The sequence below is a fragment of the Cucumis melo genome, chromosome 7 (assembly GCF_025177605.1).
Source record: "Cucumis melo cultivar AY chromosome 7, USDA_Cmelo_AY_1.0, whole genome shotgun sequence".
NCBI lineage: Eukaryota > Viridiplantae > Streptophyta > Magnoliopsida > Cucurbitales > Cucurbitaceae > Cucumis > Cucumis melo.
This window is the reverse complement of record NC_066863.1, coordinates 930,399-952,757: the sequence shown is the minus strand read 5'-3', so window position 1 is coordinate 952,757 and position 22,359 is coordinate 930,399. Positions and strand designations below refer to the sequence as shown.

Below are 22,359 nucleotides of genomic sequence, written 5' to 3'. Positions count from 1 at the left end.
CATCCTGAATGCATCCATCACAATCACATCACCGAAACTTTTATTCGATAGGAAGGCATATAAAGTGAATCCATTGGCGCGGAAGGAACTTCAAATTGGGAGAGCGCGAAAACCCTAGCGGAGAGAGAGTATGGGGATCGATCATCATCTGCATCAACATCATCAAGCGGCCGATGGATTGATGAATTTGTTCACGAAGGCCAATCTCGATCTCTCAGTAGTTCAGTACAGGCTCGAGAAGGAGTTTCAGCAAATCTATCCTGAAAGCGTAAGAGCAACACGATCTTTTCCTTCTTTCCTTCCTTCCTTCCTTCTTCTTCTTCTTCTTCTTCTTCTTCTTCTTCATGTTATTCTTCTCGTTGATTGAATGAAGTAGGCACTGATTAGTTTAATGAGGAAGTTCTAGTGCTTGAAATGAGTATAGAACTTTTTACGTCTCTCTAAGGTGTGAGTGTTTCACAGTGCTAGTACCAAATCTTCGACCTTAATGTAGAATGGAACGACTTCATTCTACAGCGCAAGAGCATTATAGGCTTTCTTATGATTTTAATCGGGCAATATTTGGCCTGAGGTTGGAGTTCAAGATCTGAATCTCGATTTTCAACTATTTTGTTATCTATTTGCTGTTGTTTCATTGTCCTAACACAAGATCACGAGCTTAATGTAGAATTATTCAATTTGATAGCGTAGAAGGAAGTCATCTATCCTGTCAGTTAGAGCTTCATACGTTTATCTTATTTTTCTTCTAATTCTTCTTCTTCTGAGCTGAATCAAGATATATTTCATTACCTTTTGGTTATTGACATTTCACAACAGTATCACAAGATCTTGACCTGCTTATGAGCTAGAGTCGAATTATTTCGGTTTACAGTGTAAGAGCAAGTAATCTATACTGCTGTTCTATATGATTTGAGGAGGAAGTAGTAGCTAGATCTCGAGCTTAATGAAGAGTTATTTCATTTTTCAATTAGGACGCCGTTACTATTGTGTGATTTTATGCTTAATGTAGAATTGCTTCTTTTTCTCTTGCCATTTAGTTTATTTCATACCGCTAACCAGTAATCTGTTGTGGTTCTTGATTTTAAAAGGTTTGTTTCGCTCCATAAATTTGTTGTTCTGAGAATGGATCCTGTAATTTTCAGGTTGAACTTCTTGTTCACCCATAGTTCCTCTTCATTTTTGAAATTCTGATTCTAGTCAGCTCTTTGATGCTTAACGTCTGATTATTGCCGTTTGTTTCTCAATAATCTTTTGTGGCGGTTAAAATGGATTCAAACACAATAGTGACAGATTATTCAGTCTTTGTTTGACGGTTGAGATTTGAAAATTCTCTTAGAATATGTAACGGTGACGGGGATGAAATATCTCGATGTACAAAGTATATCTCCTTGCAGCATAAAGATAACCAAAGAATAAAGTGGAATTCGATCTCCTATTTTCTTCGATATTCTTTCTGGAAAATAGGAGTACTAATTTGTTATTGGTCGAGTGGTGATTTTCATCCAAGATTTTGTGAATTTTCTGCAGGCGAATCCAATGAAGTTAGTTTCTAGGATAAAGAAGATACAGGATGATATATCAACATTGAAAGAGCAGTGTCGTGAAGTTTTGACAGCTAAACAGGTACTTTCTCCATTTATTATCTCAAGAAAAGTATTGGCTAGAGGAAACACACACGTGCTAGATCATGCTCTATGTATACGAACCTTTTTTTTTTTTTCTTTCAAGAATTAGGTCTGCAACTCCATTTCACTTCGATTTCGTGTGATGAAATGTTGATATAATGTATATTATATCTAAATAAATGAAATTTGATGTTTGGTAATGTGATGTCTGATGATAATAGGATGAATGTATTTGGTTGGTGAAATGTGATCTGTATTTCTGTTATATATAATTCAAAGTCTAATTTTATGTTTCATAATATTTATTTCGGAAATAATTTGTTTAATGTATTACAAACATTGAACTTAGAAATTATTTATTGTAAATAAATTTGCATTGAAACTCACTTTTCTTTTCCTGGCGATTTTGTTTTTAGTTTTGTGGTTTTAAAATTTATGTGTTATTTTCCAATTTTCTTTCGCCCTTCTCACCTTTCTTAAACAAAAATTTGAATTTGTTCTAAAAATAAAAACTATTCTTTTTTAGTATCCATTTTGTATTTTAAAAACATGACTAGAACATAGATAACAAAACAAAAAAACTTGGAGTGGTAGTGTTTATAAGTTTAATCTTTAAAAATAACATTCTAATGCTTTATTTAATAAACATTTGACTTTTTATTTAAATTAAAGCCAAACCATGTTTTGAAAACTTGGCAAGCAAAAAATTCTAAATGTCTTGGTAGTTGGTGCCTGATCTTCTGCTCTTTATCGTAGGATAAGGATTAGAAAAGACATCAGTACTTGATGGAACGGCTTTGACATGTACACTGCTTTTGCTTGTTTTAGAACTGAACACTCTGTTTGATACCTATTACTAATTTTTTTAGGAGGCATGACACTCTGACGTGTACGGTATTTATTCTCGTTCTGGAACTGAAACTGAGTGATTTCAATACATACTGCTAATTTCGGCGACGATGATGTGCTGTTCAAATGCAGGATGTAATCGATAAGGCGCGGACGGTTCTGCTTGGGAACAGAAACATGCTGCAAAAAATGCAAGCATCTATGGGCATACCCTTTGTTAGCGACCTCGATGATCCTGCATTGGCGGAATTCAAGCAGGTATTCATCGTCAATGACCCTTGGTTTGCATCTTGTTGTGGTCAGTACAACGCATTGATTATTTCTCAGTCTTGACCCTGAATTGCATTTTGTGGTTAATATGCTTAGGCAAGTGATTGCAGCTTTTAGTTTTGATGTCACAATTTACTCTTGGTCTTATCTTTATGCATGTTTTGGATTGATTTTGAAATGGTTAAAATCATTATTGTCATATGTTTAAAACCACTCTAAAATATGTTTTTAATGACTCAAAGTTAGTTTAATATTTAACTTTACTCTCTCAAATGATTTTTTTTTTTATCAAAGTTGGTTTTGAATCCTGAATAACATCTTTTACGGTGATTTTTAACTATTTTAGTATTATTTTCAACTACGCTTTTTTATTTTTCATTGTGCCTTTTCTTTTGGGTCATTTAAGTTTCCACTTAACATCTGTGTATTAAACTAATACAAGCCTTTTATTTATTTAAAATATCGTTCTTCTTTGGCTATTAGAGAGGGTAACACAGTGAAAGGGACATTTTAGCAAAACTGTCTCAAGTGCTCCATCGTCTGCTTTATTTTGATTTAAAAGGGTTGCAATTTCCAAGTGGTGCTTTTAGTGTTTGTACCATTTGCCAGCAAGTAACCAATATTAAATATACCAAAGGCTTTTCTTTGGATTGGACATCCACATTAGTTTGTATGTGGTATTTCCATCTTTTGGATAAAGCTTACATGACCAAATGTCTCACCCTCTCCATGTAGGAGCGTCGTTCTTTTTAAAGGATGGAGATTGAACCTCTAACCTCTAAAGAGGGAGATAATGCCGATTACTAATAAGTTAACCTCATTTTAGCTTTCAGAGTCATTAATTAATGCTAAACCATTTCCTGTATTTGTCTCATGTAGATTACCGAGGAGTGGACAACACAAGTTCAATCAAAATTTGGTAAGGGTTCTTTTCAAGCTTTCTACAGAATTCTCTAATTCAAATTTCACTCATCCTAGTAAAAACTCAAGGCACAACCATTGAACCGTTGATTTTTTTTATTTTTATTTATGTTCTTTGTAACAATACGTGGAGTGGGGCATGAGAAGTGGAGAATAGAACTTGTTACATCAAGATCAACACTACAAGTTATACGTCAATTGTATATCTTGAAGAAGATGAATCGAATTCTTCTAATGTATATTTGGATTAACTTTCTAAGTATTGAGAAAAGTGTTTATAAATACTTACAAAGTCAATCCAAATGTACCTTAAATGCTAGGCCCCGTAGCTTTTACCACCCGTCCTTCATTGGCTGTGCTATATGTGTGTGTGCAAATTGTGTGTTTGGTGTCATTGCAGGGGAAGATGCCCAAGAGGACGCAGATTGTAGTGATGTCAACAAGTTGCTATTCTCGGCCGTGGTGCAGGCTTGATTTGTAGAGTTTCAAAAGCAAAATTAAGTTTGCATGTATTCAGGTATTTCTCTACCTAATTTCATGATCTCACCCTGCCCTTCCGTCTACTAAACCTCTTTTACCTTCATCTTTATCAATATTTGACAAATTTCTGGAGAAAAACAAAACCCTGATGAAAACTAGTAGATTTTATTTAGAATTATTAAAAATAAACACGTACCCAAGCAATGGTAGTCTTTGTCATATTGTTAATACTCTTTTTTTTTTCTTATTCATTCTCTACATATGATATGTTTGATGCTGTCGTTGGTAACTTTTTTTTTTCCCATGAAGCCACCAATAAGTTTAGCATGTGTTGAGCTTTCCATCTTTTAAGATTTGAATCTTTCCAAACGTTTCACTATTCCCACTTTATCATTTCATATTCTAGAATAGGTTTATTATTTAATATCCCAGACAATTTGTATTTAAATTTTCTCAGCACTTTATTTTAGGATAGAAAAAAAGGACCATTGCAACATCCCAACTTTCCTTTGTATAAAGGTATATTCATTCAAATTTTCAATATATGCCTTTTCAATTTATTTTTTGTACTCTTCGAGAAACAAAAATATACCTAAGAATTTTTTAATACTTCAAAAATTGAAATAATAAAATAAAACAATGATAAAGCTTTGTTTTTAACGTGAATAAAATTTGAGTTGGCTCCTGCAGGTAGTACCTTAACATTAGTGTGAAAAACACGTCTAGTGAGCCAAATGTAATTTCAATATGAACAATTTACTGATCAGCACAAATTCTACTAAAATTCTGAAACAATACAACATCTGTACCTCCAAATGCAGCATGAGGCTAAAAACAATTAAAACTATGTAACAAAGCAATTTTTTTTTTACCTTTTAGTAAGAAAAATAATCTTTTGGGTAAAAACAGGCTGTAATAGTTGAGCTGAGAAACGAGGCTATTTAGAGATGGGTGGCTCTCCTAGCCATTTGGCCCGGTAACCTGTACCTTTACAGTCAGAGCAACACATAGATCCCTGAAAAACAATACCCATTTAAGTACACTAATTTATATGAATAGCAAATTATGCATTCAATTCCGTAGATAATTAAAAGGTTCATTTCGAAATAACAAAATGCAAGAAAAGGAAAGGGGAGTTAATATACTTTATTAATTTTTGTTTCTCAGATTTAATGTCAGTGTCTACTTAACCTAAGTTGAATAGCACTTTATAGATCAATGTAACATTTGGGTTAGTTTGGTTTACTTGGGTCACTTTTTTAAAATATTATCATACAATTAAGCAAAATATCAACATGTAAAGGTTTTATTTACTTATTTTCGTATATTGAATTTAAATTAACCACTCAATCTCAAATCAAATTATAAGATTACAAAGCCTAAAAATAGTCTGAGGATTTGTTGAAAAATATATTAAACCAAAAAAGAACTCATAAAATCAATATAAATGTATGGATACATATATATAACAGTATCACGAGTAGAAAAACACATTTTTTTAAAATTATTAGGTTGTTTCAAACAGAACCTAACCCATAACATTTTCATTTTTTTAATTCAATCCAATCAAAATGAGTTACTAATCAAACCCAAACCGTACGAGGTATGTATGTTGGGTTATATCCTTCAGGATTTTTTATCGGTTTTTTTAAACGCTCATACTAGTGAATAAATGACTTTTTGAGTTAACTTGAGCGAGTTAGAGTAAGACGATTTTTGTATGAAAGGACGACCATTCAAAATAATTAGGAAAAAATAATTTATTTGTTGAAATTTCTTTTTTAAAAAACCGAGAAAGGAAAAGCGTTTCGTTTTTTTTTTTTTTTTAAAAAAAGAAAATCGTAAACAGAGCATTTAAAACACACCGAATCCCCTCCTCACAGGCCTCGGGAAGGAAAATCTCTTTTCCAAAAAACACAGTTTCTTCAGAAGGGCTTATGAACACACATTATTGCTCTTTGGAAAATCTATATAAATGCCAAGATATTTTCTACAATAGAAACAACTGTTCTCAATGATTAAAAAAAAAAAGAAAAAATAGAGTCTAAAAATAAAAACCCATCTAAGACACATCTACCTCAATCCTCAATTTCTTCTTAAAAATCTTCATCTTCCCCATCAAGTAAAATAAAATAAATTATCCAGCCCTAAACAGATCTTTAGATCCATCCATCAAAGAGAGGCCCAAAAAATTCATAAAGAAGACCCGAATTTCAAAAATTCTATTACGATCGAAGAACATGCAAATAAATAAAATGAGAACTAAAACTAAACAAGTCCAAAATGTAGAATCCCTTTTTCTCAAACACAAAAATTCTATTAAAAGGTTTCTTTCTTTCTTTTTTTTTTTCCCAATAAATTAGATTGATTTTCTTTTTCTTCATTAATAAGTGTTGGGTGTGATTGAGTATCTACCTAGATTTAAGACGAAAGGAGAGCAGAAGTGGGAAGGGAAACAGAGAAACAATGAAGAAAAATATTCATTGCCACCTCATCTAGAAACTATCGACTCAACAATTCGTTCCGAAAATTAACCGAGGGTCAAATTAACTTAAAGATAGAAGTAGTAGTTTTTAAAACTCAATGCCAAAAGTGTTTCTTTTAAAACCTTAAGCACTAGATAGACACTAACCACAAATATGGAAAGACGAGTATGGAAAAAAAGAATAAAGGGCAACAAATCTGAGCCAAAAATAGAAGCATACTGATTTCCACTACGAGCTTAGCAGAGTTAGTTTTAAACATACCACATACTCCATCAACTGATCCAAAACAAACAGCAAATACCATCAACTAGTTTAAAATATACAAAAAACCAGGGACGGATTTATTAAAGGGCCAACGGGAGCACATATCCCCCTCACATTATCGGTTTTTATATTTTAATATTAATTTGAAGTTTCAAATTACAATATTATACTAAATAATGTTTTATTTTTAACAAAATATTGTTATAGTATAATGGTTGTATCCCACTTTTATAACCCAAAGGTTGTTTCTTCAAATTCTACATTAGCAAATTTTTTTAGAGGCTGAACAAAAGAAAACTAACTCTCTACACTAAGATATGTTTTTTCCTAATACCCATAATTTTTTTCAATTTTGTTAATAAGATATTTCTAAAGCCATGTTTGATATATTTAATTTCTGTTCAGTAACTATTTTTTTTAAAAAAAAAATCAAGTCAATAGACACCACTATCAACTCCAACATTCTTCCTTTGTTATCTACATCTTTTTGTTTTTTATGAACCAAATAGCCTTCATTGAGAAGGAATGAAAGATACATCCTACGAATGGTTTAAAAGACCAAGTCAAACTTTGAAAACAAAAGAAGATGTAACTTTCGAAAAGTTAGTTTTTGTTTTTAGAATTACGAAATTTGTTGCAATTTCTTAATTACAACTTACATCTTTCTAAGCAAAATTTTGAATTCTTAGTAACAAAAATACGTGTTGTTCCACCTCAAATTTTGCCTTAGATTTTGAAAATACCATTAAAATTGAAACTACAAAACAAAATAGTTATAGGTGAAAGTAGTATCTACCAACCTAATTTTCAAACTTCAAATGTTATTAAAATGGAGCTTAAATTATCTACTGAGAAAATATAGGGTGCTTTAAAAGTATGTAAAAGCACTTTCAGTTTCGACCATAATACTTGAGGGAGAGTTCTCTTAATAATTAAAAACTTATTCAGCTCAGAAAAAATTACAAATACAAATACAAATAAAAATTGTTATTTATCTAGTGGTTACAAACATTTTGACCTGCTCAAATAACTTAGACACTGCTTAGTAACCATTTGGGTTTTAGTTTTTGGTTTCTCACAATTTCTTGTTTATGGTTTTCATATTTCTTATCTACACATTTGAATTCTTAGTCAATTTCCAAAAACAAAAACAAGTTTTTGAAAACTAATTTTCTTTTCTTCCAATATTTAGCATTGATTTTAAAAACACTCCTAAAACATGGATCAACATTAACAACACAAATAAATAAATAGATGAAAGTGGTGTTTATAACCTCAATTTTCAAAAACAAAAATCAAATAGTTAAGGAAAGTAGAACTTAATAATTCAAATGACGCTCTACCCTAAATACTTCCTACTCACACTTTCTCAACCTAGCTCATGTTCTTACAAATTTATATCACTAATTTATATATGCACTAAAACATTGTACCTTAGTTTTAATCATCTTATTTTACTGGCTTGTCCGTTCTAAAAATGTGTACGTAAATATTAATTATTAAAAATTTGTTTTTATTATTAAACACAGTTCATTAAGTATTTATCTGATAAATTTGGATACAAGCACTTCATGGTTCATAGCATGATATCACCAGCAAACGCAGGTGAAAGTGGTTCAAAAACACATCCAATGATCCAAGAGAAAAAATAAAGTATGAGATCAAAACCAGTTTAGTGACTACCTTGCCGGCACAAATGACACAGCTAGTGTTTCTGGAAGGAACTTGACAAAGCATATTATCTCCAAGAATAAAGAAGCCAGTTCCTCTACACCATTTGCACTCAACATGTCCATTTGAGTTACAGGAAGAGCAGCAAATAGGCCTTGGTTGCTGTCAACATATAAATAGGAATGTTAGGCAAGCTCTTCGATATGTCGCATTCAATTACTTTTAAGTTTGAACAGGAACGCACAGCATGATTTTTCTTTTAAATATAGAAATCATCTTACTATAAGATAATAAACAGGAAACGGTTATAATTGGCTACAGTTCCAAGAATTTGAATATTCTACTACCATGCTGGTTAAACGGATGTTAATTTTGAACTGCCATAGCACGACAGAAGAATCAGAGATTAGGAAACTTATTTGCACATTCGCCTGACCGCGTTACAGCAGAGAAAGAACGCTAGTGAGCGACGAGCGCTATGTTATAAGGACTGGTTTCTTCGGTTAGGTTAACAAATGTTCCTCATCCTCCTCGTCCTGACTACGAAAACGCAGGAAAGGAATGTAAACAAACATGCTCGTTGATTATCGGGAACAATTTCCTCGATTAGGTTCATGAATGCTCAGAGTCTCTATAAATGTTTACAGAGTGTCAAAAGAAAATGAATATTGCAATTTTCGTTAGAACGAAAGGCATGGCCTAAGAAAAAGAAAAAAAAAGCATCTACTGGTTCTACTATCTCTCAGAGAACAGGAAAGGAGATAACTAAGTGAAACAGCCATGAAATGAGAGGAATAGACGATCGCGAGTACCAGAGAGAGATCTTCAGTCTTCATTAGAAGGAAACGCAGGAAAGGAATGTAAACAAACAGGCTCGTTGAATTATCAGGACTAATTTCCTCGATTAGGTTCATGAATGCTCACAGAGTGTTAGAGGAAATGAATATTTCGATCTTCGTTAGAAGGAAAGACATGGCCTAAGAAAGAGGAAGCAAACATCTACTGGTTCTACCGTCGCTCAAAAAACAGGCGGAGAGATAGTCTAATGAAACAGCCATGATTTAAAGAAATGCAATACCGCCAGTACCTGAGAGATCTCCCATGCTTGCTCCATCCTCTTGACGAAATCGGAGCTTCCATAAGAATTAACCATGGAAGCTCGCACGCCACAAATCCTAGACTTAAATAGTCTCGAATCGATGAGCGAAACACGAATCGCAGCAAATCTGGAACAGATTGATACTGTTCTCGTAGACGGAAATCCTTTGCTGTCAATCGATTTCGCCATAATCACAGACTTGCAACACACAGAACTCGACATTTCTCTCCGTTTCTTCTCGTCTCAATCACGTACCGCCAAGAGAGAGCAATCGGATTCTTCTTGTGTGATTTCGTTCGAAGCACGAACCGCCAGAGAAATTCTCTGGTATTCAAAGAAAGACACGGAGCCGAGAAAGTTGAAGATATCTTGGAGGGTTTCTTTCGGGCCCGCCCTCATGTTCGGTATTTGGAGCGAAAGCATTTTCGTTTTTTAATCTCTCTCCGCTTCATTTCTTCTTCTTATCAATGCCGAAGTTTGACCCCCAAATCAAATCAACCTCGGCGTTGTGGGCCTACTTCAGCCCATTAAGAGCCCATCTCTTTTCTTCGGCCCATTAAGCGTTAAACGTTGGGGATTTATAATGGATATCTCCCTCGGCATAAAATATAAGGGATATAGCAACCTTATAAACTATTTGCAAAAATAGCAAATCTTTTATTTCTTTTTAATATATTCCTAAAATACCCTTATTTTAGGTCAAAAATATATGGCTTGATTTTCCCTCCTCCACGATCTTGATATATATATCATTTTTTTCATTCTCTCAAATCTGATCAATTTTTTCTGACTTTCACAATTCGTCCTCTCTCTTTTCTTTTTCTAATTTTATCTTCGCTTTCAACTGGTCGATTTTTCGTTCCATTCTCGCCTCCAACAACCAATCGTCGTCCTGCGTTCAACAATTTTTAGCCTTCAAAGATTTTCGACGAGTAGCAATTTTCTACAATTTTCCATTTGCGTCTACTTCGGTAGGTCAATGTTATGGTTTTGATATTAATTTTTTAGTATGTAATCAAATTTTCTTTAAAAATGTGAGATTTGTTTCCCAACTTTTTCATCCAATTTATGTTCATCGTCTCAGTTAGATATTTGTTTTCAGATGTGATTCTTCCCTAAATTTTTCATTCGACGTCATCCAATTTTTACAATTTGATCTAGTTTCATCTTTGTAGGTTGATTTGGTTCAATTCAATTTGATGATTTACTAGTATTTTTATATAAAAAATGTGTTTATTTACTTGTATTGGATTTCATCAGTTTGAGGCTTTGTAGAATTGAACATATTATGAATTTTTCTATCAATTTTACGTTTTAGGTTAAAAGAATACAAGTTATTGATGAATACAAGTTATCACTGTTAGTTAGACTAGGTAGTATGAGCATGGTGATATTAGTCTATCTGCGATAGATTTGTATCCTACATCTAATATTAGTCTATCAGTGATAAACTTGTATCCTACATCTAATATTAGACTATCAGTGATAGACTTGTATCCTACATTACTGATATTAATTCTAAGTTATCATTGATACTAGTCTATCAATGATAAACTTGTATCCTAGTCCATCACTGATATTAGTCAGTGACAGACTTTATGTTTTATTAATGCAATGAGTGTTACACACTAGGATGATAATGGTATATTTTTGTTTTTTTTTTTTTTTTTTGCAGGAATTCAGAATTATGATTATTCAATGTTATGAGTGTAACACTACCTCTAGTTTGCAAGGGTCAAGCAAAAGGACCATGAAAACAAAAAAAAAATTGATTGATGAAAAGAAAAGTCACTCAAAATGTAGTTATTGTTGTCGTGCTGGTCACAACCGTAGAACGTGCACACTTCCATTATTTTTACAATTATGTGACATTATGTTGTTGCCTTTTTTTTTCTTTTGTTAGAAGGAAATACTTTCTATTTGTTTGATTCAAACCTTTCGATAATAAGCCACTTTTTTTATCAATACATTTCAAGTCTATACATGTTACTTTATTATAAAGTAGTAATGTCATAATGGAGTTTAATTTAGTTGATAGTTCTATTGCTTATAGACTTTACTATGAAGTTTATCGTTGATAGCTTCTATTAATGATAGACTTCAACATGTATATTAACAAAACTTTTCCTCTATAAAATGCACTCATTAATAATAATTTGCAATTATTCAACATGTATAATTCTAATTTCTCAATGGGAACACAAAGGCACATAACTTACAATGATTATTCCACCTGTGATCCAACATTTTACTATATTAATATGTAAAATCAATTCTTTCACCGTTATGGTCTATCTGTCTATTATTAATAGATTTTAACATCAATTAAAAAGTCACAACTATTTAAGAATATAAAAGGCATAACTTGCAATGTTCAACTTGTGGTCCAACCTTTTCTATATCAATATAACAAAATCAAATAAAATGTGAAGTCTATCGTTGATCTTTTCTGTCATGAAATATTCACAAAACTAATATACAACAATATCCATTTACTCGATGAGAGAGTTGCAATCAAACTAGGGACAAATCAATAGGTCTCTTGCAATTTTCTAGTCTTCTGCAATCACCAACATTCTCTTTGATCGGTTAAGTTGTATCTTCGGCCTAACATTTTTAACATTCTTCGCTATTTCCATAGTTTTCATATTTTTTTCTTTTCTTGAACAACCTGAAATGATAATATTGAATGAAAGTTTATAAATATATATATCATAATGCAAGCAATCTAAATATCTTCCAAGTCTACTGGTGATAGAAACCTATCACCAATAGACCCTAAGCAACAACACATAAAAAATACATATTAAACTAAAGTATCTACTAGCATCCCATTGCAAGCAAGCTAAACATCCTCTAAGTCTAAGTGATAGAAATCAATCACCGAAAGACCTTTAAGCAACATCACATAAAAAATGCACATTAATTAAAAGTATCTACTAAACATCCCTAAACATATTCCAAATCTATCAATGATAGAACATATTATTGATAGTTTTTAAGAAACATCGCATAAATAAATGCACATAAACTATAAAACATTTACTAACACACCTTAGCGCAAACAAGTTAAGCATCCTTAAAGTCTATCAATATAGAAACAAGTTAAACATTCCAGCACAAACAAGTTAAACATCCTCCAAATCTATCAATCAGTGATAGAAACATATCACTCATAGACTTTAAGCAACATCACAAAAAAAAAAACACATTAAACTAGACTTCTACTAACTTCCCAAGTCAAACAAGCTAAACATCTTCTAAGTCTATCAAGGATTGAAACATATCATTGATAAACCATATCATTGATAGACCATATCACTAATAGAACATATCATCGATAGACTATATTACTGATAGACCATAAGCAATAACGGATAATAAATGCAGATTAAGCTAAAACATCTAATACCAAACCAACACAAACAAGTTAAACATCCTTTTTAAGTTGATAGAAACATATCACTGATAGAACCTAAACGACAACACATAAAAATTTACATTAAACTAAATTATCTAATAACATTCCAATGCAAACAAACTAAACATCATTCAAGTCTATCAGTGATATTATATATCACTGATAGACCCTAAACCCTAAGTAACAACACATAAACTAAAAAACAAAGCAGAACCAAACATAAAATGAAGAAATCGATTTCAAACAAATAGAAAAAGAAAAAGAAATCTATTTCAAACAAGTTACGACTAAACGGAAAACAAAGATACCTTATGAAAACAACTTATTATTTCAAAAGAAAAACAAATAACTTACAATTGAAGTGGAGAATAACGAAAAGCAGAGAAGTCTGTAGATGATGAAGTCGAGAACGTGAAGCGAAGCGGAAAACGAAGGCACCGGCAAGAGAAAACCAAATCGGAATACGAAGAAAGGAAAAGAAAGTGGAAGATGGAAGGAAAACGTGAAGATCGAAGAAATCGGAATACGAAGTGTACGAAGCGTGAAATGTATCTACTTACAGGGGCATTTTCGTCTTTTACTTGGGATTGTATTCAAAATTTGTCATATTTGCAATTTTTTTTATTTTTTGCTATATCCTTAATTAATTTAAACTCAAATGTTATATCCCCGGTCGCCCCTTAAACGTTAGACATCTTAAAGCTCTCCTCTACAACCACAACTTGAACGTGTCATTCTTTCTTTCGAGATTTTTGTACGCATGGTTGACTCCTAAAGACAGTTAATATAAAGTGTTCGAGTATTAAAAAACTAATGAAAACTAACATTACGCTCCACCGCTTGAAATTTTTTATCGTCCTATGGGTGCATCACTCATTACAAGATGGTCGGAGTTCTAACGTGATTTTCATTTTTAATTACTAATTGATCTATTATGTATTTTTTTAAGAAAAAAAAATCGTTCGAATGAATATCATGTTAGATTTTTAATATGGAATAGACATTCCTCTCACATGATAGCTTATGTAAGTATTTGAGACTAAAATCACTTATTCTTTGTCGAAACTTGATATAATAAAAATAGTTATTAGTTGAATAATAAGGTAAATAAATTTATTGCTCTGATAATTATTTGTTTCGACAAATAACTATTTTCAAGAAAAAAAATAACTTCATGAAAAAAAAAAAGAGAGAGAGAGAAACTTCTATTGAAAGTTGATTCTTCCATGATGTCTATGGTTTTTTATATATCAATTGCATTTTTTAGTTAAGTTATTTGAGCACAACCTTTCAAGCCTATCGTTTTCAAAGTTGTCAATTAATATTAAGATAGTTGCAAGTATGAAGATTAAATTCAAAATATTAGCATATATAAAAACATTAAAAAAATACAAATATAATAGAATTAGTTAACGTCTATCAACGATACTGATACTATATTGCAAGTATGAAAACAAAGGAATTTATAGCTCATATCAATATATGCAACATAATCTGTCACTAATAAATCACAATAGTTTATCAGCAATAAATCACAATAGTTTATCAGCAATAAATCACAATAGTTTATCGGCAATAGAAGTCTATAATTAATAGATCTTAAATTTATCACCAATTAACTTTGCTATATTTAAAATTTTTCAAGAATGTTACTACATATTTAATTATTATTCATAAAAATGCTGATAAGTCTTTTCTAATATTTCCTCGTTTGTCCGATCTATTTGATATTAGAACCGATTGGATTGAAGTCCAATTTATTTCCTTAATTTTATTTTTTATGAAATGAATTAGAAGTTTGACTCTAATCACAATTAGACTTCATTCCAAGAGTATATCAAGCAAAATTACTTCCTCTATGTTATACTTTAAAACAATTCCCCTCTACTTGAAATATTAAAACAACCACTAACTATATATAGTGGATTGTTATGCTTTACCCGACAATTTACCTAATTAAATAATCCAAGGTTAGATTTTGAACGACAAAATACAAAAAAAATGTCAACAATTTTATAGTTTAAACCTTTCTTATAAAATATTTGAATATTTAATATTTCTTTAAGGAAAAAAGTATTTTAATAATTATACTTTTTTTCTCCATTTCCAAACTTTAATTTGGTTTTTAAAAAATAGGAATGAAAGTTAGATAAAATTTAATTCAAACTTTTTAATGACCGTAACGCTTTAATTTTATATAAAAACTAAACTCAAACCATATATTTCATTTTTTAATCCAAACTTATCATGAAAGTTCATTAAACATTTTTTATAATTTAGCACAAAAATAAATAAAGTTTTAAAAGTTTATGTTACTAATTTATTTTATATATATATATATATATTGCAGGCTGATGGGTACCGTTATAAAGATCATACCCAGTGGTCAGAAAATAACTTCCAAAAAGCTCAAAAGCACTGACTCATTCCTCTTTTTTCACTCTCTCTCTCTATAATGGAAAAACATTTCATCGCCGCCTCTTCGCCGCCGCCGTCAACTTCTCCGACCACCTTCGTTCAAGCCGACACAAATTCCTTCAGAGACCTCGTTCAAAAGCTCACAGGCTTTGCCGGTGACTCCGAAAAGCTTCCGGTCACCCACCTCTCCAAGCTTTCCTCTTCCAAGCCCTTCCCTCCCCTCGCCGCCGACTACCATACCGGTCCCCGTCGGTCTCCATTCAAGCTCCAAGAGCGCCGCCACACAATCCGTAAGCTAGAGATCAAGCTCAGCCTCACCGGACCTTTCAAAAACTCGTCTCCGAGTCACACTCGCCGCGTCGACTCGCCCGTTCCGAGTCCAGTTACGCCTCTTGCTGCCGAGTCATTGTTTTTTCGAAGACCGAGCGTGGCCTCACCGCTTTCGCCGCCGGTCACGGCCGAGGATAAGGCCATAGCTGACGGAGAATTTTATCTTCACCCGTCTCCGAGGAGCTCACAGCCACCGGAGCTCTTGAATTTGTTCCCTTCTAAATTCGCCAAGTGATCAGCAGTCTCAAAATGCATAAAATTACATCGTCTTTTCTCCATTTTTTTCCTTTAATAACGTCTCTGTATATTTTAATTTTTGTGCAATTTTTTTAATTTTCAAGGATCCTGAGGTTGATTATTAAATTTTATTCATTTACCGTTACTATATAGTTTTTAAAGTGTCTGCAGATAAATTAGTTTGAAATTTTAGTGACAGTTGAAGAAAAAAGATAAATTGAAAACTATATTTGAAATATAGTGATATTTGTCATCATATCATCAAATTTGCAATTATAAAAATTGAACTTTGAACTTATATAATAACCAAGAAAATCAACCCTTGAAGTTAATAATGGTAAAAAATGTAATGATAATGTGAAGTGTTAGGGGGCAGAAAAATTCGTCAAAGAAAGAAATAAATGCGACAATAGACATTGAAAACAAGAGTCCACGATGACACAATTAGTGGGTCCTGCTTTTAGCTGTAAGAAAGAACATCGACATGGTTTTGTAGTGGGTTGACGTTGTCGTTCTCTTGAAAGAAATATTATGTGTGTTTTGGTGATCGTGAGCCGTTGGATGCACTCATCGGACGGTGAAGAAGTCGAGTTTGATGGCGGCTGCTTTGTAGAACTACGGCACGTGTACCGTAAGGACCGTCTAAGTGCTCGTAGTTTTATCCTCCAACCTTGACAAATGCACTCTTAAGTATGCCACTTATGTACACGTGTCGACTTCCAAGCGGTCAGTGAGAGGAATTCACTACGGAAAATTGACTTCGGTTCTTTACACTTTTTCTAACTGTTGACTTTTATTTTCTCCTTTTCAATAATATTCGGAAAGTTTGACAATCTAATAACAATTTTATACAAATTTTCTTCTTCTAAAAGATAGGGATTCCAACTAACAATAATCTATGAGGAATTCGTGCAATTTTTTATTAGTAAGTAGCCAATTGAGATTTAATAGTAATAATTTATGTTTTATTTACTGAACTATGCATTAATTGATACGTAAATTCAAGCTTATAACTTAAAGTTTAGTGTATGTGTTGTCCTTTTATCTTTCTTTGTTTTTAAGATATTATCTCTTATTTTCCTCGAGATTAGAAGTAAAATTGATCTATTATTTCCTAACTTTGTGCCACTTCTAGCTTATGTTATCATTTTGAAGGTTGGTTCTCAAAAATTTTAGGAAAATAACAACTCTTTCTCAACTTTAATAATATATGCTACGGTTTATAGTTTTATAGTTTATTTACTTTACGAAGGGTAATACTTTCAGAAAAATTTATGTAATAGTAACACATTAAAAAAGTATATTAATTAACTTAAAGACTAAATTTATTAGACGTTTGAGACCATAACTAAAGACTAAATTTATTAGACGTTTGAGACCATAACTAATTTTTAATCGATATATCTTTTAGTTAAGAAAGGAGAAGAAGAAGGTATGGTAGAAATTTTAGGTAACTGTTAAATAATATATCAAAAATAGATTTGTGTATATCTATTTGTCTTCAAATGATTTAATAAAAATAAAATTACAATAAATAAGAAATTATTTATAAAATATAGTAAAGAAAAAAAACTTAAATAAAAACTTGTTTCATTGGTTTTGTTATATTTTTAATTTTTTATATTTTAAAATAAAATCATTCCGAATAAATTAGTGTTTGAATAATCATTATATATCTGAATATACGTAGATAAGTACTGTGGACAAATATTACATAAATTTGTTTTTTCTCTTTAAAGTGTAGACATTAATTAATTTCTCCCTGCTTAAACTATAATAGTCAAGATTTTATTTGTTCACTTCTTTGATATTCTTTGTATCGCTTTCTGAAGTGTAAAGACCAATTCTATAGTGCAATTTTCCAGAAGACGTAACCAAGTCAAAGACGAAAAGTAGTTGTAGAAACAAATTTGGACACTTGAGGGATAAAAACCGATTATAAAAATAGTAAAAGAATTTATGATCATAAAGTATACATCATAAAAGTATAAAAACGGATAACTATTTGATAGTCTTCTTATAGCTCTCTGATAATCGTCTGATATTATTAATTACCTGTTATATTTGTTATATTCGTAATAAACAAAAAATAGGTGTTATGCTATGAAATGTAAATTCCTTAGAAACAATAAATATTTAAAATTTTTAATGTAGAGTTGAGTCATTACTCATATAAACTATAAAGATGGGTTAAAGTTACTCATAATTTAGTCGCTTTAACGTTTTATGTTTTAAAATATATTTTTCTTTTTTTCGGATTATCTCTCTTTCTCATATGAAATAAAATTTTGGACTTTGGTTGTTCTTAGAACAACTAAGAAAACTATATAATTATATATGATAGTAAAAAGCAAAATGATAGGTGGTTCGATTTTTCTCACCACTTGATTAGTTTTTCCTTTACTAAAAGAGAACATTGTAATTTCATCAAAATGATCTAACTCATTAAGTAATTTCACTACGTAAGATTCAATCATTTATTTTCACAATTGTCGTAGGTCATGAAAAGAATTATTATCCATTTTTTTCATATTTATTTATTTGACTTACCTAGTAAAATTTCACATGTTATAAGTTTTTTATCCCTTTTTTCATATTTATTTATTTAACAAAATGTTATCAAATAGATTTTGAAAGGAAAAACAACGTTATCAATAGTTATTACACATTTAAAGAAGGGTCAAAAAATAAATCCTATGAAAAATAATAATAATTGATTTTTTCTTAATTAATAAAAATACATGCCACCGTGATAATTAATAAAAAACAATTTAAAATATTAAAACTATTTATAGAATAGACCAAAATTCATCTCTCTCTAGTCGATCTAAGTTTTTTTCTATATTTTGTAAGCTATATACACACACACACACGCTATCTATTAACAATTCTTCTAAAAAATAAAGCAATAATACAGGCAACCATTTTTCCAACAAAATAAAATATTGTTTATCTAAATTTAACTCGTAATACACACCACCAATTAGTCTAGTTTAACTCGTAATACATATTAATACATTCAATTTTACATTAGAAAACTAAATCAATAGTGTGAATCAACTTGTCAATTTTACACTATTAAAATAAATCTTTTCTTTTTTAGAATTAAAATAATGAACAACGATATATATGTGTGAGATTTCTTTTAAAAATAGAAAAATTTGACCAACTATTTATATTTTAGAGAAAAAAATTCATTTTAAATATTTTGTTGAATGTTATAATTTTTTAATATAATATAGAATTGTGTTAAAATAAATAAAAACAAAAAAGAAGTGGCGGCCGGCGGGTAATGGGGGAACGATCCAACGGGCGGCGTGAATGCGATACGCGTGATTAAAGTTTGTATATTATTGGCAGACAAACTGATTAATTTCCGTTTGAAATATATTACTCTAATTCCTCTCTATTTAACATACATACACACACACACATATTTTTGTTCCATTTAATTTCGTCGAGGATTCAAAATACAACGCTATTTATTCATTTCGAAAAAAAAAAAAAGGAAAAACAAGTTTACTTTCGACTCTTGTTTTCTATAATTAAATTTTAAACTTAGACAGTAGTGTTTGAATAAAAAGTGAATTATTATAGTCCTAAATTATAATAGTTTATGTTTGTAAATTATTTTAGTTTGAACTATAATTTTATATATTTTTCATGCAAATTATTTTAGTCTTATATAATTATTGTCTTAAACGATTTTTTTAAAATTATTCAAGTAAGGTGTTTGAATTATTAAAAGGAAAAAACAGCACACCACGTATTTATAATTTTTTTATTTGTTAAAATATTATTTTGAATTTTGTTCAATTTTAACTTTGCACTTTTAAATGTTTAATTTTAGTATTTGAACTTTCAATAAGTCTTAAATTTGGTTTCTATTCTGTTAGATTTTTTATTACCTTTTATTTTTTTATCTGTATTTTCACTATAAAATTTAAAAATATATTCACATATTGTGTTTCCTTGCATGATAGATATTATGATTATTTAATCAAATTCAATAAAAATTAACTTATAGTGAATAAATTTAAAATTTATTAATAATATAAAAAATATTATCAATTACTCGAAACACTTTAAACTTAAAAATACAATAACAGTTATTTAACAAAATTTAAATTACAATCGTTGAACTTGAATTTTGACATTTTTTATTAGAAAAACTTAATTTAATTTTGTATAGATTTGGAAATTGATTGACCCAATATTTTTGTTTTCAAACCTATTGTTCTCGAATTGTTAGAATAATTTTTAACTTTCTTTGTTGAAAAGGAAGCTCCATCATATAACAAACCTACCTATATCAAATTTTGCTCATTTTTATTTTTACTTTTCAATGCAGGAAAATGGATGAATGCTTATATTACTATGAATATTTTTTAAAATAACAAAATATCAAAATTATTTACAAAATATAATAAATTCATCCAGTTTTCTATAATTTATTTAAGTTTTTTATTTTTTATTTATTTCATAAATAGTTTTACTTTTTCTTTTTGTTATTTATGACAATTTTTTAATTATAATTATAATTCTTTTACTTTTAACATTATAGATGTGAGGGTACATTAAATTTATTTTAGAGAAATTGAGAATTAACAAACCAAAATTAAAAAAAAAACGATAACAATAATAATAATAATCATAATAAATGCACATGTTCTCAAATAATCTAGAAATCTATATTTTTCAAAAACAAATTGCTTAAAATTAGACCCAATAACAAAGAGCAAGACCAGACACCTTGAAGTTCTCTTATTTACAAAAATTTCCCCCCTTTTTCAAAAGGACATGTTCTTTAATATCATGGGATGTTCCCCAAATAAAGCTTGACATATGAAGGCAATGGTACTTTTTTTTATCACATTATATTTACCCTCCCTCCACTTGTAGATTTCACATAGGAAAAAAAATCATATAAATGAAAATAAATATTAACTAGATAGGAAACAACACATAAACTTGAACATGAAGATCTGAACCACATGTTATGAATACTACATTAAGTCATCAATTGATCCAAAAACTTAAATTTGTGGATGAGTATAAATTTAACGTAATATTTAATATTAAAAAAAATGTTTTTGAGATATATTAGGGTCAAAGGAGTTGTCAACGTTTTGCCACCACTGGAAGCAAAAGGGAAATGGCATAATCATTGTGATTGTGAAACTCTCATTTTTTCATGGGGTGTTTGGAGGATTTGTTCTTATTCTTTGACATGATTGCTACCAAAAAGACATTCTCTCTATGTAATAATATGGCTTTTTGAACTTTTTTTTCTTATATTGTGGAATTCAGCATATGGGTAGTGATTTTTGGCACTTTTTTTGTTCAAAAAATTCCACGACTTTCTGCTTCACTTTTTTGTTTTTAAGTGATTTTTTTTTTCAATTATGTTTATGAACTTTTTTCAATTAACATTTTGATTCTTTTGATACGATTATTTTTTATTTTATCTTTAGCATATATTTCATTCATAATTGAGGTTGGAACAACGTATTGCCAAGTTGACTCATATGTTAAATAGTCTTTTTAAGAAAAATACAAAATGCAAAATAATATATTGAACCACACAATAAAATAATGATAATTTGAAAAAAAAAACAACTTTAATTTTGTTATTCCTTATGAAATTTTTTATATTTTCTTACTTTTTAACTCCTTATAAACTTTTTGAAATTTACGTAGGAAATATTTAAATTTAAATAAAATTTAAGATTTGGAATAAGGTTGCATGTTGTAAAAAGGAAATTCTAATCATTTTTTTTTTTTTTAAAAATAGTAGTAATTTAGTCCTAAAATAAAACAAACCAATTTGTAATTGGTTTAATTGTCTAATTGTATATATTTTTTTAAGTTGGTAAGAATTAATGTCTTCGTTCATAATTTACTGATTCAATTATACTCACGTGAAATAGTTCAATTGACATTAACGCATATCATCAATCCAAAAGTTTATAGATTAGGATATTTAGAAATTTTGATTATTTAATAATGTACTCGTCAAGTATCTTTATATTTTGGTTTTATACTTAAAGCAGCTATCTCTTTCCAAGACAACAAAAGTTTGAATCCTCTAAGTTCATGTTTTTTTTTCCTTCCTTCACCTTGTGTTCGGCCAAAGACATTCATGTAATGGGCCGAAACCCATGTAAGGATGTCTTAAGGCCCAAACTGAAAAGCCAATGAAAATAATCGAAATAAATGGAAAAACATACCATGTTAGGATGACAAGACAATTACCTCTTTCTTTTCTTTTCATGCCCTTTCTTTTGA

The 22,359-nt window shown here is 30.1% G+C and overlaps 3 protein-coding genes across 4 annotated transcripts; 2 read left to right on the top strand and 1 right to left on the bottom strand.

Moving 5' to 3' along the window:
- Positions 1-77: 77 nt before the first annotated feature.
- Positions 78-4,373, top strand: LOC103493729 (uncharacterized). The gene is made up of 5 exons (XM_008454597.3): positions 78-268; positions 1,528-1,623; positions 2,607-2,732; positions 3,624-3,663; positions 4,066-4,373. The coding sequence occupies exons 1-5, from the start codon at positions 131-133 to the stop codon at positions 4,137-4,139; spliced, it is 474 nt and encodes a 157-aa protein (XP_008452819.2). The 5' UTR covers positions 78-130; the 3' UTR covers positions 4,140-4,373.
- Positions 4,374-4,871: 498 nt separating this feature from the next.
- Positions 4,872-10,131, bottom strand: LOC103493730 (uncharacterized). Of its 2 annotated transcripts, XM_008454598.3 has the most exons (3): positions 9,654-10,131; positions 8,579-8,728; positions 4,872-5,160 (listed from the first exon to the last, which is right to left on the bottom strand). In XM_008454598.3, the coding sequence occupies exons 1-3, from the start codon at positions 9,885-9,887 to the stop codon at positions 5,083-5,085; spliced, it is 462 nt and encodes a 153-aa protein (XP_008452820.2). In that variant the 5' UTR covers positions 9,888-10,131; the 3' UTR covers positions 4,872-5,082. The 2 variants fall into 2 exon arrangements, with proteins under 2 accessions (XP_008452820.2, XP_050943782.1); XM_051087825.1 differs by lacking the exon at positions 4,872-5,160 and having other exon boundaries at positions 8,388-8,728; positions 9,654-10,094.
- A 5,329-nt stretch (positions 10,132-15,460) lies between these two features.
- On the top strand, positions 15,461-16,197 carry LOC103493731 (VQ motif-containing protein 11-like). The gene has a single exon (XM_008454599.3). It carries the CDS (start codon positions 15,542-15,544, stop codon positions 16,067-16,069), a length of 528 nt encoding a protein of 175 aa, XP_008452821.2. The 5' UTR covers positions 15,461-15,541; the 3' UTR covers positions 16,070-16,197.
- The last annotated feature ends 6,162 nt before the right edge of the window (positions 16,198-22,359 follow it).

What these genes read in the sequence shown, in the direction of transcription:
- LOC103493729 (XM_008454597.3), top strand. Translation starts at nt 131, where the DNA reads ATGGGGATCGATCATCATCTGCATCAACATCATCAAGCGGCCGATGGA. An exon ending in AAGTTTTGACAGCTAAACAG is followed by an intron (nt 1,624 to 2,606) that starts GTACTTTCTCCA and finishes GTTCAAATGCAG; the next exon opens with GATGTAATCGATAAGGCGCG. An exon ending in ACAAGTTCAATCAAAATTTG is followed by an intron (nt 3,664 to 4,065) that starts GTAAGGGTTCTT and finishes GTGTCATTGCAG; the next exon opens with GGGAAGATGCCCAAGAGGAC.
- LOC103493730 (XM_051087825.1), bottom strand. Translation starts at nt 9,887, where the DNA reads ATGTCGAGTTCTGTGTGTTGCAAGTCTGTGATTATGGCGAAATCGATT. An exon ending in AAGCATGGGAGATCTCTCAG is followed by an intron (nt 8,729 to 9,653) that starts GTACTGGCGGTA and finishes ATATGTTGACAG; the next exon opens with CAACCAAGGCCTATTTGCTG.
- LOC103493731 (XM_008454599.3), top strand. Translation starts at nt 15,542, where the DNA reads ATGGAAAAACATTTCATCGCCGCCTCTTCGCCGCCGCCGTCAACTTCT.